Source organism: Amblyomma mixtum, chromosome 5 (assembly GCF_055824585.1).
Source record: "Amblyomma mixtum isolate Tamu chromosome 5, ASM5582458v1, whole genome shotgun sequence".
NCBI classification, from domain to species: domain Eukaryota; kingdom Metazoa; phylum Arthropoda; class Arachnida; order Ixodida; family Ixodidae; genus Amblyomma; species Amblyomma mixtum.
The window spans coordinates 158009933-158023741 of NC_143016.1; the positions used below are offsets into that span (position 1 = coordinate 158009933).

Sequence of the window (13809 nt, forward strand, 5' to 3'; positions counted from 1 at the left end):
GTGTCTGAGTGAAAGAAGCGCAGGGTGCAAAGTACAAGACTTTGTTTAGGGCCAGCGCGTGGGCAACTAAGCACGCATGAGCCTCGTGGAGACCTGAGAGTCGAGTGACCACGCGCTGCAGGATGTGAGTTACCAAGTGGCAAGTGGTGACAGCGTGGTGGAGGTCTTGCACATTCTTGGCCGCATGCAAAGGGAAGCCAAGAACTTTGCACTGCGTCACGACAGAAATGGGAGAGCCAGAAAGGTGGAGAGAGACGAAGTGGTTGTGTGAGCGCTGGTATGAGTAATGGTTGAGAAGGCGAAGCTCGAATTTCGCAGGAGCAGGAGAGAGGCCAGTGGTGGTGAGAAAGGAGTCGATGAGATTTAGGCCACTTTGCAGGGTGTGCTGCACGTGACCGGGAGAGCCAGACGAACACCAGATAGTAATGTCATCGGCAAAAAATATATGATGTAGGTGAGGAATTCCAGCTAGTTGGGAGGCGAGAGGGGCCATTGCGAGAATGAAAAGGGATGGGGAGAGAACAGCAGCTTCAGGAGTGCCACGGGTGCGGTGGCGGCGGCCGGACAGATGGGTGTCTACTCGAAAGCGAGCCATGCGTTTAGAGAGAGGGGAATGAGCGGATATAAGAGTGCACGCGGAAGTCACAGTCTAGGGAGGCGAGTTGAGAAAGGATGTGGTCATGGCAAACACCATCGAATGCCTTGCGAGCATTGACAGTAACAAGTGCGCGAATTTGAGGGGGGGTAGGTGACAAAGTATAGATCGAGGCATAATAAATGAATAAGAAAATGGGCCTCTCCCGCACCACTACTGTATCGCAGGTTCAATTCAATGAAAATAAACGAATTGGCCGGTAGGCAATTGTAATTTCACCAGCCGAAGGTGGAACAAAATCAATAAGGGAATGCTGCTACAGCGACCCACAGCCGGGGGAATGGGCCCGGGGATACTCCCCTGATCTCCCCTGGGAAGTAGCGGAAAGGGAAATGGGACATAGGAGGGGAATGGGGACAGCGAGTTTTTTGTTCTGATCCTTCGATTGACTCGACTCCATTTCTGGCCTGCCTGGCCAGGACAGGGAGAGCGTCGAGATTGCCCAATGGTGCGGCCCCACTCACGGGATGTCCGACCACCCACCATACGCAACGGGCTCCGACCGCCGAAGACAGGAAAACCTAACACACGGTCAGCAGATACTCAAGGGCCCCTCCACGACTGGGTTTGTTTCAACATGCCGGCTACCAACCGACGAGTGCTTTTCACGGTTTTTCAGACTCCGGAAGTATGTGCGATGGGTACGGCCAGTAGAGGCCACAGATCGTCGACCTACACGGCACCACCGGCCCTCGGCCTCGGACCTGACACACTCCGGGGGCACCCATCTGTGCTTCCCACCATCCATCCATGCACTTACATGTATTTCCTCCCCTATCTTGCTCGTCTCCTACTGAGGAGCGAGTGTTCAAGGCCGGGCTACCGGGCCACAAACCAAGAACAGGGCTCAGGATGAGAGGACCGGGCCTACTCCGCCGTTACTACACAACATCGCCGGAGTCACCGGACTGACAGCCGTACTCCATCCCCGTTCCTCGGCGCCCCGCGAAGGCCATGACAGCCCTGCGGCCGGCCGTGAGGCCGCTTCCCCGAGATGTTGCTTCAGTGCCTGGCTACTGTAAACCCCCGCGCGGACCTGGCTTCTCCGGAACCAGAAACCGGCGCGTAGGTAGCCAGATTTGCACGCTCCCGCGTGCGGAGGGAAGTGGCATGTGTTTGAAACATTTCGTTCTTTTGACGTGCCTTCCGGGCCGGATTTCGCGAGTTCAACCTGAGAATGAACCCAGGCCTGCCTCCGCTCAGGCATCGGACTCACGCGCGCGACTGGCCCTCATAGTCGCCTGGGAGTCGCTGCCACTCCCATGGGGTTTTGCATCCCCAGAGGATGGGTCCCGGCCGTCCCATCCCCACTGCTGGCGTTGCACCGGAACAAAGCCTAGTAGCCGAAACTACACCGGCCCGTATCCGGTGGCGGGGGGAGAGGGGGGGGGGGCTGCACGAGCAGGCCGCACAGTCAGATTCCCCCCCCCCAGGGGTAGGTGACAGAAAGATGGGCTAGAGAATCAGAAACATGTCCTGTGCGCAGACGCGGCACCGGAACCCGATGAGAGAATTCGGAAGAGCTCCGTCGCCTCGAGAAAATTAGAGGCAAGTCAGGACCATTCGCTTCAGTGTCTTACCAACGCACGACGTCAGGGAGATTGGGCGGTGGTTAGAGAAAGGGGGAGGTTTGCCCGGCTTTGGAATCGTAGAAATGAGGTATGAGGTCCAGGAGCTCGGCAAGCAGCCGCTTTCTTAGACCTTATTGCAAGTTTGAAGGATGAATTCTTTGGCGCAGTCAGGAAGGTTACGAAGTGTGGTGTATATAATGGCATCCTCACCGGGAGCCAAGCGTGTAGCATTAGCAGCTAGAGCCGATTCGAGCTCCCGGAGAGTGAAGGTCCAGCACAGGGTTATGTACGCCCGAGTACACCGGGTAGGAGGGTGCCAGAGGGGGCGGGAGGTACGGAGAGGCGAGCTCATAAAAAACATCGGAGGGAGTCCCCTGACTGAGGGCTTTAGCTAAAGTGGGAGCAAGGGCAGGCATAGTGCCAAGGAGGGATTTAAAGAGAGACCATGTGGAACGCGAGTACAATGCAAAGTGAAGGCGATCACAAACAGCACTCCAACGAGAGTGTTCGAGGGAGGCGCAGAGGGCGAAGATCTTGGCCCGCAGAGCAGTGATCCGGGAGGAAAGTTGGGCAATGTGGGGTTGGGAGCGAAAGGAGCGTTGAAGACGTTTACGGTGACGCCATAAACGGAGAAGGTGAGGATCTGGGTTTGGGATTGGGTGACGAGAGCGAACGCACGGCTACTGGACGTGACCGCTGCAGAGATGCGCGACGTAAAATCGTCGTAGGATTGAAAGGAGTCGGAGGCAAGATAAGTGCGAAAGGCGTGCCAGTCAGTGTGAATGACCGGATGATATCGAGGGATGTGGGAAAGAGAGGTGGTAATAAGGATGATAAAGTGGTCACTGAGAACAGTTTCGGCTTGAGAATTATAGTATTACGCTTTCTTAGTATGTCTGTCTCGGTCATCTGAAGTAAACTTGAAGAAAATTATGTTGCTCAACCTCAGCTAACTTCGGCGGCAGTACCTCGCGCAAGGGCCTTCGTTTCAGCGTAGCGGGTCAAGTAGTCTGTGATGATTACGATCCACTTGTGGCCGGACGACGAGAGAGGAAATGGCCCCAGAAGTTCCATGCCGACTTTGTCGAGAGTTGTAAAACAACCTCAACATTAATACTAGTCCTATCTCATCGACGAGCAATCCACCCAAAATAATGGAGCATGTCATTTTATCTCCCCTTGTAAATTTTTAACCCACTGAAACCTTTATGTTACTAGCATGTACTCCGCGAAACATCTTCTTTTGGGAGGCGCAGTTCTTAAGTTTAAATAATGATCTTAGGTCGTTTGCAGGGGATCTGGTGTAGACGGCGCAATTTTTTGTTTTGCGAATGTCTTTGTAAGGTATCACCGAGTTACTTCTACACTCGGTAACCTTAACGTTGACGCTAATGTTGCTGAATGGTTGCCTTCGTTGGCATCTAATAGTTATCAGTTTGCAGTGTTGACGCTGCCACCAGTTGTTGGCGAAGATGGGTCGGTTCGGGGTCGTTGCTAGCTCGCTGCTGCTGCTGCTCGCTTGACGGGACCGCGGTCAAGCTTCGACACCCGTTCCCACCACCACCAGGACAGGAGTGCCGCCAAGTCAAAGAGTTAAGGTGATGGGAGGAAGAATACAAGAGGGTTTATTTACATCTTTTTACAACATGGTTAGAGACTGAAGTGAAGCTCAAGTGAGGCGAAGTGAGCTGATCTGCCGCATTCGTTCTCGACATTTATAGCCTTCTCGTTCCCCAAAGTCCCTAGGTTGACGCCCACTCTGGAGTGGGAGGGGCCCAGATCACAAACAACACAAACTTGACCGCGCAAACACACCACTGCACTTAGGGCCACGCCCCCGTCACATGTGGAGTCTGAGGGAAAGAAGGTTGTCGTCGAGGTAGCGTTGACGGCGGTAGGTGATGGCCTCCGGCCAGCCGAAGGTTTCTGCGGGTCACCGACATCTGTTGATCATCAAAGACACCCGCCGCTCGAGGCCGGACGCGAGGTCACGAAAATGCCGAAAGTGGTTCCCCGTGCCTGGAGACGTTCGCGTGGGTCGGAGATGATGTCCGCCAGCTTGTCGCGGTGCTTGGCACGCCTCAGAGCCACAGAAAACGATGCCCTTTGTTCCCCGGCATGGCTACGGCAAATGGGGAAGATAACGTTCGTCTCCCCGAGGCGGCGGCGGCGTTCTACACGTGCAGGCACTTCAAAAAGGGGGTCTGGTTTTGGTCCTGCATTCCAACCGGGCAAACTCCGTAATTGAAGCCAGCTGTCACCTGGGTCCTCTCAGTGCGTGCGGTCCATGGCGGCAGGCCCGAAAGTAATCACGCTGAAGTCGCTCGCAGCCATATACAGTGGAAACAGGTGTGCTGGCTGGTTCCAAACGAGACCCGCTGGCGTCGATCTTAATAGCAGCAACAAGCACAGCGTCCATCTGTGAATCTGGACACCAGTTGCTGATCATTGAACTGAAATCGGCTCCAGAAGCGCTTGCCCGGCATTTCCTGATATGATCGTAGCCCTAGTGTCAACACCTTGAGTACAACTTTTTATTTACTCCTGCTCTAATGCGCAAAACTTTTTTCGCCCTTGGCGATCTCTCAATATTGTAGATATTTAGATATTTGAGATATTTTAGGCCCTAAGCAGCGACAGCGATAGCCCGCATCTTTTATATTTCGGCTAGTATTGAACACAGCGACAAGATCGAAATTTTTAGTGGAATTTAATTTTTTTACTCGGTCACAACCTTCACCTCAGGAAGTCGGGACCACCTCTCTCAAAATTTAATGGAAAGTATTATTACAACGGATTTAAAAACTCCTCCAACAAATGTGTTTGCCCGAAACAGCCTGGTTTTGAGTTTCATTTTGTATTGAATTTGGTGTCGCGCTTTTTATATTTTTACTCCCTTTTCGAAGTTAGGCGTTTTAACTGCTGCTGTTGTTGCTCACTTCACACCTGATAGTAATAAGGCCTCTGTAGGGTTTCTTTGTTGCCATTTGTGCTGTCTTGTATTCCTTTCTTCGGGAGTGGCCCGGAAAGAATTTTTGTAAATGACTCGGGCCAAGTTTAGAAGTCGCCATTGTGTCGGACACGCGCAATTATGGTTGGACATCGATTTTGGTGCGAATCGGCAAAGGTCAAATTTCGGGGCTCGTCAGGGCCAAATGCTTGTCGCGGGGCGTCACAGTTGCTATGGCAACGAGCGATGCACACGCAAGATGAAGAAAGAAAAAGAAGATTCATAAGCAAGATGCGCGAGCCAAATTTTTGCTCGCTTCTGACGATCGTATGAGTGCTTTCGCAACAATCAAAAATCAGCAGAAAGTAAGGATGTTAGCAAAGCATGCGGCTCCGTCCGCGAATAAAACTGGCATTGGCCCAGCCGCCGTCACTCTCAACGCGTTCGTTACGCCACAACTCCGCGGGCCGTGATTTTATCTCTGCGTGCGCGTGTCGCTTACATTAAATATTCCGCCATACTCTTACATTAAATATTCCGCCTGCGAGTCAGGGTGATCTGACCTTGATCGGAGGTTGAGCGGCGTTAACGTCATTTACCCTGGGGTCAGATCTCGCTTGAAAAACGTTTGATTCTCGGCCCTCAGTCCTCCGGGGTCTATCTCAACTTAATAGAGGAGTTTATTCGCTTTCCAATTCTTGTTTATTAATTCGACGTTTAATTTAATACGAGTTTTCAGTTGTGCACGCGAGGACTCCTTCTATCGACCTCAAGCTACGGAATGTAGCCGGAGAAGTATGCCTTTAAAAGAGAATAGAATAGTTCAGAGATGCGAGGCCCTCAGCTGCGACAGCAACAGCATTAAGAAACTAACGCCCCAGCATTGATTGGAAATGGTTTCTAAATAATAAAGGTTGAAATATAAAATGCTATTCGGTAGGCGCTTAAGGCACAGAATCGGGCTGAATTCAATCGGACGGGATTCTTTCATTCGCAGCCAAGCCTCGTAGCAAAGGCGCTTCGTGCTTCGCTTCTATTAGTACGCAGCCGCCGCGGACGGCTCCGACCGTGCTGCATCGTACTTGGCTCTACATGGTCTGAGTCACAGCTGTGTGGACGCTGAAAACACAAGGAGGAGGCTGCGCATTAGTGCTGCAGAACTATCGGAAAATTGACTATCGATAGTATCGATAGTTTTTTTGCAACTATCGTTATTGTAAAAAAAGCTATCGATAGTGCTACTATCGATAGAAATACTATCGATTCTCCTACCGATAGTATTACTACTGCTGGCTTACACGACACTATCGTGCACTGCAGACGTCGCCTTGCTGACGTAACCGCTGCAGAAATGATTTTCGCACACATGCTTCTCAACTAGGTGATTCGAACGCCAACATTTTATCCAGCAACTTTACGTAGGGAACGTCAGGAGAGCTCGGTGACGCGTAGGCCACGAAAACGGGTGAGTCCTGTCAATTACAGTACATACCGTCACCTCCATACCATACACTCGGGACACCAAATTTAGGATGCAGTGGGTATGCGTGGTTGATTTTATAGAATCGATAGTACTGTATGTAACAAGTAGTATCCGTACGGCTATCGATAGTACTATGGATACCATGCCATCGATAGTACTATTTATAGTCTTTTTTACCGTCGATAGTTCGATAGTGGCTCAAATATCGATATATATATATATATAGGTTGCGAAAGCATGAAGTGTTTGACTGCTTACAAGAATATATAGCGAAGTATACGCTTCGTTAAAGGAAACATATTTATTCGACTCGACGTTTCGATCAGAAGACCGATCTTCTTCAGGAGTGATTTTACATCGTTAATGCATCCCCTTTTTAGGGGTGGGCACAGAACAGGTAAGTCGTTCTTCCGATCGAAACGTCGAGTCGAATAAATATGTTTCCTTTAACGAAGCGTATACTGCGCTATATTGTAACGCGGCGGCCAGCCGAAAAATGAGGCGTGGTGAACCATGGCTATGAGAGGATATAATGGCCGCTGGCCTAGCGCGGGCGCTCCGTCCCGCGCCACTGCCAGCTTCGTCTTCGTCACACTACCCGGGGCCTCCGAGCGATCGTCCCGATCGGTGACGAACAGACGGCGAAATGGTCATGGTCTTGAGTGAAGGATCGAACAAAAATGTAGAAGATGGTGCAGTGCTGGCCGCCACGATGAGAAAGATGAGAGAATGAGTCCCGGTCCACGAAGCATCCGGGCCGGAGGGTGCCAGGAGCTGACGGCCGAGGTCCGTGGACGCACCGGACGGCAGGGGCAGGGGGCGGTGTCTTCACGTGTGTGTCTTGGGTCGGTCGGGTCTCGGGTCGGTCGGGTCACGGGTCGGTCGGGTCACGGGTGGGTGGGGTCTCGGGTCGGTGGGGTCTTGTGTCGTCGTGTCTTATGGTCCGGGCGGGGGACGGGGCTGAGGTGAGCGACGAGGTCGGTTCAGCTCCGGCGGGCTGGGGCACGGCCTGGCGGCGCGGACCAGGCACTCACGGCCGACCTCGAGGGCAGGCGCAGGACACCGAAGCTCCGGGACCAGGATGGCGATGAAGGGACCCCAGCACCTCACACCAAATGTAACGCGGCGGCCAGCCGAAGAATGAGGCGTGGTGAACGATGGCTATGAGGGGAGTTAATGGCCGCTGGCCTAGCGCGGGCGCTCCGTCCCGCGCCACTGCCAGCTTCGTCTTCGTCACAATATATATATATATATATATATATATATATATATATATATATATATAAATTCAGTGGACCAGGGAAGGAGAATGAGGGGCTCATTATACATATGAGAGAAGCCAACAGCCACAGAAACCAAGTAACACAGGGGATTTTTTTTGTATTTATTTTGTAGTGTTCCTCAAAGGAGACTTTTACTGAATATGTTATCGCTTAAAGATAATTGATTAGAAAAGCAGAACAAAAAACAACCACATACCACCGGTGGGAGCTAGGCTTCAATTTACGCTGAACCTCTGACAGCTCGTCGACGTTGGCAATTACGGACGAACGCAGCTGCGCCCTAGTACGGTTAATTATTTTCGACGAAACGAATGTCGGCTCTCATGGTACAACCAATTTTTGTAAAGGAAATCAGTTTCGAAATCTGCTGCGTATACCCGCTGGCAGTGCTGGGAATTTCGACTCGCATCTGCCTTCACGGTGGATATATATATATATATATATATATATATATATATATATATATATATATATAAATCCAGCAGACGATGGTTTGGTTTATAGGATTTAACGTCCCAAAGCGACTAAGGCTATGAGAGACGCCGTAGTGGAGGGCTCCGGAAATTTCGACCACCTGGGGTTCTTAAACGTGCACTGACATCGCACAGTACACGGGCCTCTGGAATTTCTCCTCCAAAGAAGGGAAGGGGAATATATATATATATATATATATATATATATAGATAGGTTGCGAGAGCATGAAGTACCTGACTGCTGACTGCTTATAGGAGTATATAACGAAGTATACGCTTGGATCACCTGTTCAAGTTTTAACCGTATTTTTTTCCCTGCACCATTCTTTGCATTTGTGCTTTATGCTTTTTCCTGTACCTCGCGGATGCTATAAAAGCTGCTTGTTTCGAATACTGTAATGCAATCGAAAAAGGCTGGTCCTCCAGTCGAAACCTCGTGAATTAAAAAATCCTCTTATGTTTTTCAATTGCTGGTGACTTTATCTTACGTTGATCAATCAGCTGTCAAGAAATCTTTTTCTTTATATATATATATATATATATATATATATATATATATATATATATATATATATATATATATACACACAGCCGGCCGCGGCGGCTGAATTTTAATGAAGGCGAAATTCTAGAGGCCCGTGTACTGTGCATTGTCAGTGCACGTTAAAGATCCCCAGGTGGTCGAAATTTCCGGAGCCCTTCACTACGGCGTCCCTCATAGCCTGAGTTGCTTCGGGACGTTAAACCTCAATAAACCAAACCAAACTCTGCGCAGCGTCGTGTCGACTTCGATGAGAACAATCTTGGATCCTCGGTACCGGACTTGAGCGTAGTGCGCCGCTACCGACTCAAATGCATGAGGGATTGTAGTTTCCGTCTTACTCGTTCGAACAGTCGCTTTCGTTCGCCCACTTCGGGATCACTATGTGAGCGCAGGTCTTCCTTAACGCCTACGGCATCACGTAAGCACGGCGAAAAAGCCGCATCAGCCAAAAAGAGCGCATAGCACGCTTCAATCGAACCTCGGCCATGATCTTTTCCGGGGCATAATTTTTTCGACCATCCTGTTGTCGTCGGGATAGAGCCTTCAGTTGCGGATTCAGCCTTATATTATGGAGCTTCTGTAGGCCTCTCCATGTGTTCAGCGGTTAAAGAGATAAATATGCACCGACTGGATCTTTCACAGCCAGCACTACAGTAGTTGGTGTCGCTCTAGCCGCTGTCTGTGTAGGAAAAAAAAAAATCATAACGTTTACGCTTGCTGCGCCCGGGTATCAGCGAAAGCATTGTGCGGGATGTGTAACAACTGTCAGTTTTGAAATATTTATCATTAATCAATTCGGGCTGTGTCCTCGTCGTTAGCTTCTCCGACCGCGAGTGGAGAAGCAACGGTTACGATTGACTCTTCTCTCTTGCTTCGCCGTAGTTTTAGAGCGTCCGCCGCTAGCTTGTCGCGGACATCGGGGTTTGTTTGGCGTCGACGAGTGTACTGAGCCTTACTAGCGCATCCTTGCTATGTCCCCGCGACGGCCAAGCGAAACTCCGGGTTCTCAAGGGCTCTTGGCTTCCGCTCTTGATCATGAGCGCTTGTTGCGCAGCGGAGTAGTGTGATACGGCACCTACCATGCGTCCATTCACCATGCGCGTTGACTACATCATCATCGCTGCACTGAATTGAAAAGTGACTCGGAACCCTCTAGATAGCGCATGTCGAGCTCTGTTAGCAGACCTGTACCTCGTAGAAGTTGTCGGGCGTAATTTCCGCCTTTCCAGAGGGATCTCCTCGCCTCTGCCGAGAATTAGCGGTATCTCGCCTTCCGCGTTTAAACGCAAAGCGATAAGGTCGTGTGCCGTTAGCAATGAAGAGACATCATATAAAAAGTAACAAAAATTATAAAGCTTGGCGACGATATTTTCCACGTCTTCAGCCTTGAAAAACCGGTGGCTATCGAACAAAGCATACCATCGTGAGTCGCGACGCGACGACGGTTTTCCTTCAAGTCACGCTTCTCCGCATTAAAATCCCTTCCTCTCGTAGCTGATGCGGTGCCAAACAAAACATAAAGAAAAATCCTTCTCCAGGTGACTTCTTTGGTTCGCACATTCCGGAAATCTGCTCTCAGTCGCCCTTTCGTCACCCCTTATTGCGCAAGAACATGAAGAAAGCATGCAAGTAGAGAGAAGGCAGTGGTGAGAGAGGTGTCCAGTGGCCGCGCACTATAAAGACGCTTCTGTGGTGCCGTAAGGTGCCCTGCATTGAAGACATATTTCTTTCCACTGGCGCGGAACTGGGCAGCTCCTCTTGGCGATGATCAAACTACCCACGCTGCCTTCGGCAGTGCCGGCTTCGTCTCATCTGGCCACATGGCCGGGTGTCACATGGACGCTCGTTTTGCTCGTCGCGGCTTGGCTCGTCAAGAAGTGGTTCCTGCCCTGGCTCAAATTGTGGCTGGCGTTGAGGCCGGTGCCTGGGCCCTGGGACTGGATACCTTTCTGGTACATCGCCTCGAAGTACTGGGCCCGGAGGAAGCAGCTCAGCGGGGGTAACTTCACGGCAGGTGAGGCTTGAGCCTGGTGTGTGGAACATTATGGCGTTGAAAAGTAGTTGGCAATGCCAAGGATACCCGTATATTACGTCTTCATTTTCAACTCTCCACTACTCTCAAAGAGATGTAAAAGATTTTACTTCTTGGTGCACCGGGAAATTCGCCAGCCCTCTGATATAACTGGGGGGTGCAAACGGAACTTCATATTATGAGTACTAACTTTTTTTTTTGCTCACGACCATTGTAACTAGGGGTTGCAGTGGCTTTCAAGAACATTTATTGAAAAGCCAGGTAACGATTCTGGAGTTCAAGGAGACAAAGGAGCAGCATTGTACCCACGAAAGCTGATTCGAGAATTTTGAGCGTATTCTTACCGTCCAGAAAGACACAACACACGGAAGCCCCCTTCAGTACTCACAAATACCAAAATTGTAACAAAGCCAATCCTGCGTGAAACAGGAGAAATTTGCCTAAATAAAACTGCCTAAAGTGTTTAGTGAGCAACTAAAATTTTTTCAGTGTTTAGTTAAGAACTAAGGATCAAGCTATGACCGCGGAACCATAAAGAAGAGTAGGTTTAGTTATTTGTCGTTCAAGCTACCTCCAAATTACACTAATCATTCTTTGCTGGAGTAAACAGCGATTACTTGCCGGTGATTTGGGAAGCAAAAAGAAACCGTAAAAAAGATGTGTATCTGTATGAGGTGGATGAAGATGCCGACGCGTGACAAGGATGCCACAAAATATGTGAAATGGTGACCTCCGAAACACATGAAAAAAATGTAGACATTAGTAAATAGATTTAAAACGTTATAAACTCAAAAGTCGTTTAAAAATTTGCTGCGTAACTTGATAGCTCCGGCTCGGAATGTGAATCGTGCTCCATTCTAACACTTCTACAAGAGGGGAGGGCTATACATAGCGCGAAAAAAAGGCAAAGGAAGAGAAAATGAGATCACAAGACATAAATTTAGCGCTACCACCGCGTCTTGTAAAGTCTTAATGTCTGATCCTTTCAACAGGCCCCGATAAACACATCTCTCTTGCTTTGTCGAGCATGTGTTGTGTGAAGTCCTTCTATTTGTTTGCTCTTTTAGTGCACTGGGTACAATACCCCAGCCTTGCGGTGCTTTACTTGGGTTGTGAACATCAACGACACCACAGCTCTCGGTGGCAATAGGTGACCTGAGGCTGCACGTACAGATATGGCGATAGTTTGGCCCAAATTCCTAAGGACGCAGGACGGTATGCTGTATTTAGATATTTCAATAACATAAGTGCCTAAAACGCACTGCGAAAACACCCTACAAAGTTCTTACCCAGTATATACTCTATGGCTCTCTAAGGAAATAGTTATGTTTGCCTGGTAGCAAAAGACGCATTTATTACAGCGTAAGCATTAAATGGCGCATCGACACGAAAACTCGGTTTCTCCTCAAAAATGGTGGCGTTACAATAATCAACAATAATATAAACGATAGGATGTCACCAAAGTCAGGAAAATATGGCATCTTAACCAGTAATAACTTAAAACTGCACCGTTGTATTCATTTATGTTTCCAGATGATCGCTTGCTGTACCGTGAGATTACATATACTAATGACCAGATTGACCTTAATATCTAACTAACATCCTCGCATGGTTCCATAAGTGGGACATAGTTCCAAAAAAAGAAAAAACAAACTTTTTTCGCATGACACGTGAAAAAATTATTTCGATCCCATGTGTCACCTTGGAGAAAAACCATTACATGAAGTCACCAGCTTTAAATATATAGGTATCCCATTAACTAACAATCTGTCCTGGAATTCACGTGTGGAAAATATCGGCGCTTCCGCTTTTCGTAAACTGTTTTTTACGAAATAAACATTTCAAAGCCCCACTAAGATTAAACTGCTCGCGTATAACACACTAATGAGGCCTAAGCTCGAATATGCATGCGCGGTGTGTGACCGTGATACTAAGACCAATAATAAGAAACTTGAATGTATCCAATGAAAAGCCGTAAGATTTACTTAAGCTAACATTTTCATCGTTTGATTCTCCGTCTGCGCTAATGAAATCTAGCTACGTCCAATCTCTTGAGGTCAGAAGCAAAAGTGTTTGATCAGATTTTCTACCCTTGCTCATATATAACAAATATATCATAACATATATAACAAACTAATATATATCTAATATATAACAAACAAACGTATATAAAAAACTGGCGCTTAATCCTGCATCCTTTGTGCTATCATTTGTAGCTACACGCATCACACGCCCTCATTATCCCGGTTCGCTACCCCGTTCTTTGCTAGAAGTGACACATTTAAATTTTCCTTTTTCCCGCCTCCCTTAAGCGACTAGAATTCACGCACACGGTGCACGTTAAAGAACCCCAGGTGGTCGAAATTTCCGGAGCCCTTCTCTGCGGCGTCTCTCATAGCCTGAGTCGCTTTGGGACGTTAAACCCCATAAACAAACCAAACCTCATTCTGCATGCTTTCTTTTTTTTAGTTGTTCTTTTTACCTGCTGCCCTTGAATCTGTAATATTTAAATATGTATTTGTTCTACTTGCATCTTGTACATGATCTGCAGTATGAAATAAATAAATAAAATACACAGGAAGATAACATAATTAGAATGCAATTGAAACTCAGTTTGAATGGGACTGCAATATTGTCACGACCCAACGAGAGCCGCGCATGTAGGTGTAGGGTAGAACCCAAGAACGAGGTCCGAGGTCCTTTTAATCCTAGAGCCAGGTCTTGCCCGAGGGCGCCTTTCGAGCCAACCGCTGCGTGGTGCTAGGCACGTGGCAATATAATTTAAATATAAGTGTAATAGAATTAGAATGTAATCGGA

The 13809-nt window shown here is 48.7% G+C and overlaps 1 protein-coding gene across 2 annotated transcripts in view; it reads left to right on the forward strand.

Moving 5' to 3' along the window:
• Positions 1–10666: 10666 nt before the first annotated feature.
• The window catches only part of LOC149344277 (cytochrome P450 4V2-like), a 57207-nt gene continuing 54064 nt past the window's right edge, over positions 10667–13809 (forward strand). For both annotated transcript variants that reach the window (XM_089542583.1, XM_089542584.1), the window contains exon 1: positions 10667–10973. In XM_089542583.1, coding sequence (XP_089398709.1) covers positions 10724–10973 — 250 coding nt within the window. In that variant the 5' untranslated portion in view covers positions 10667–10723. The remainder of the gene's footprint in view (positions 10974–13809) is intronic.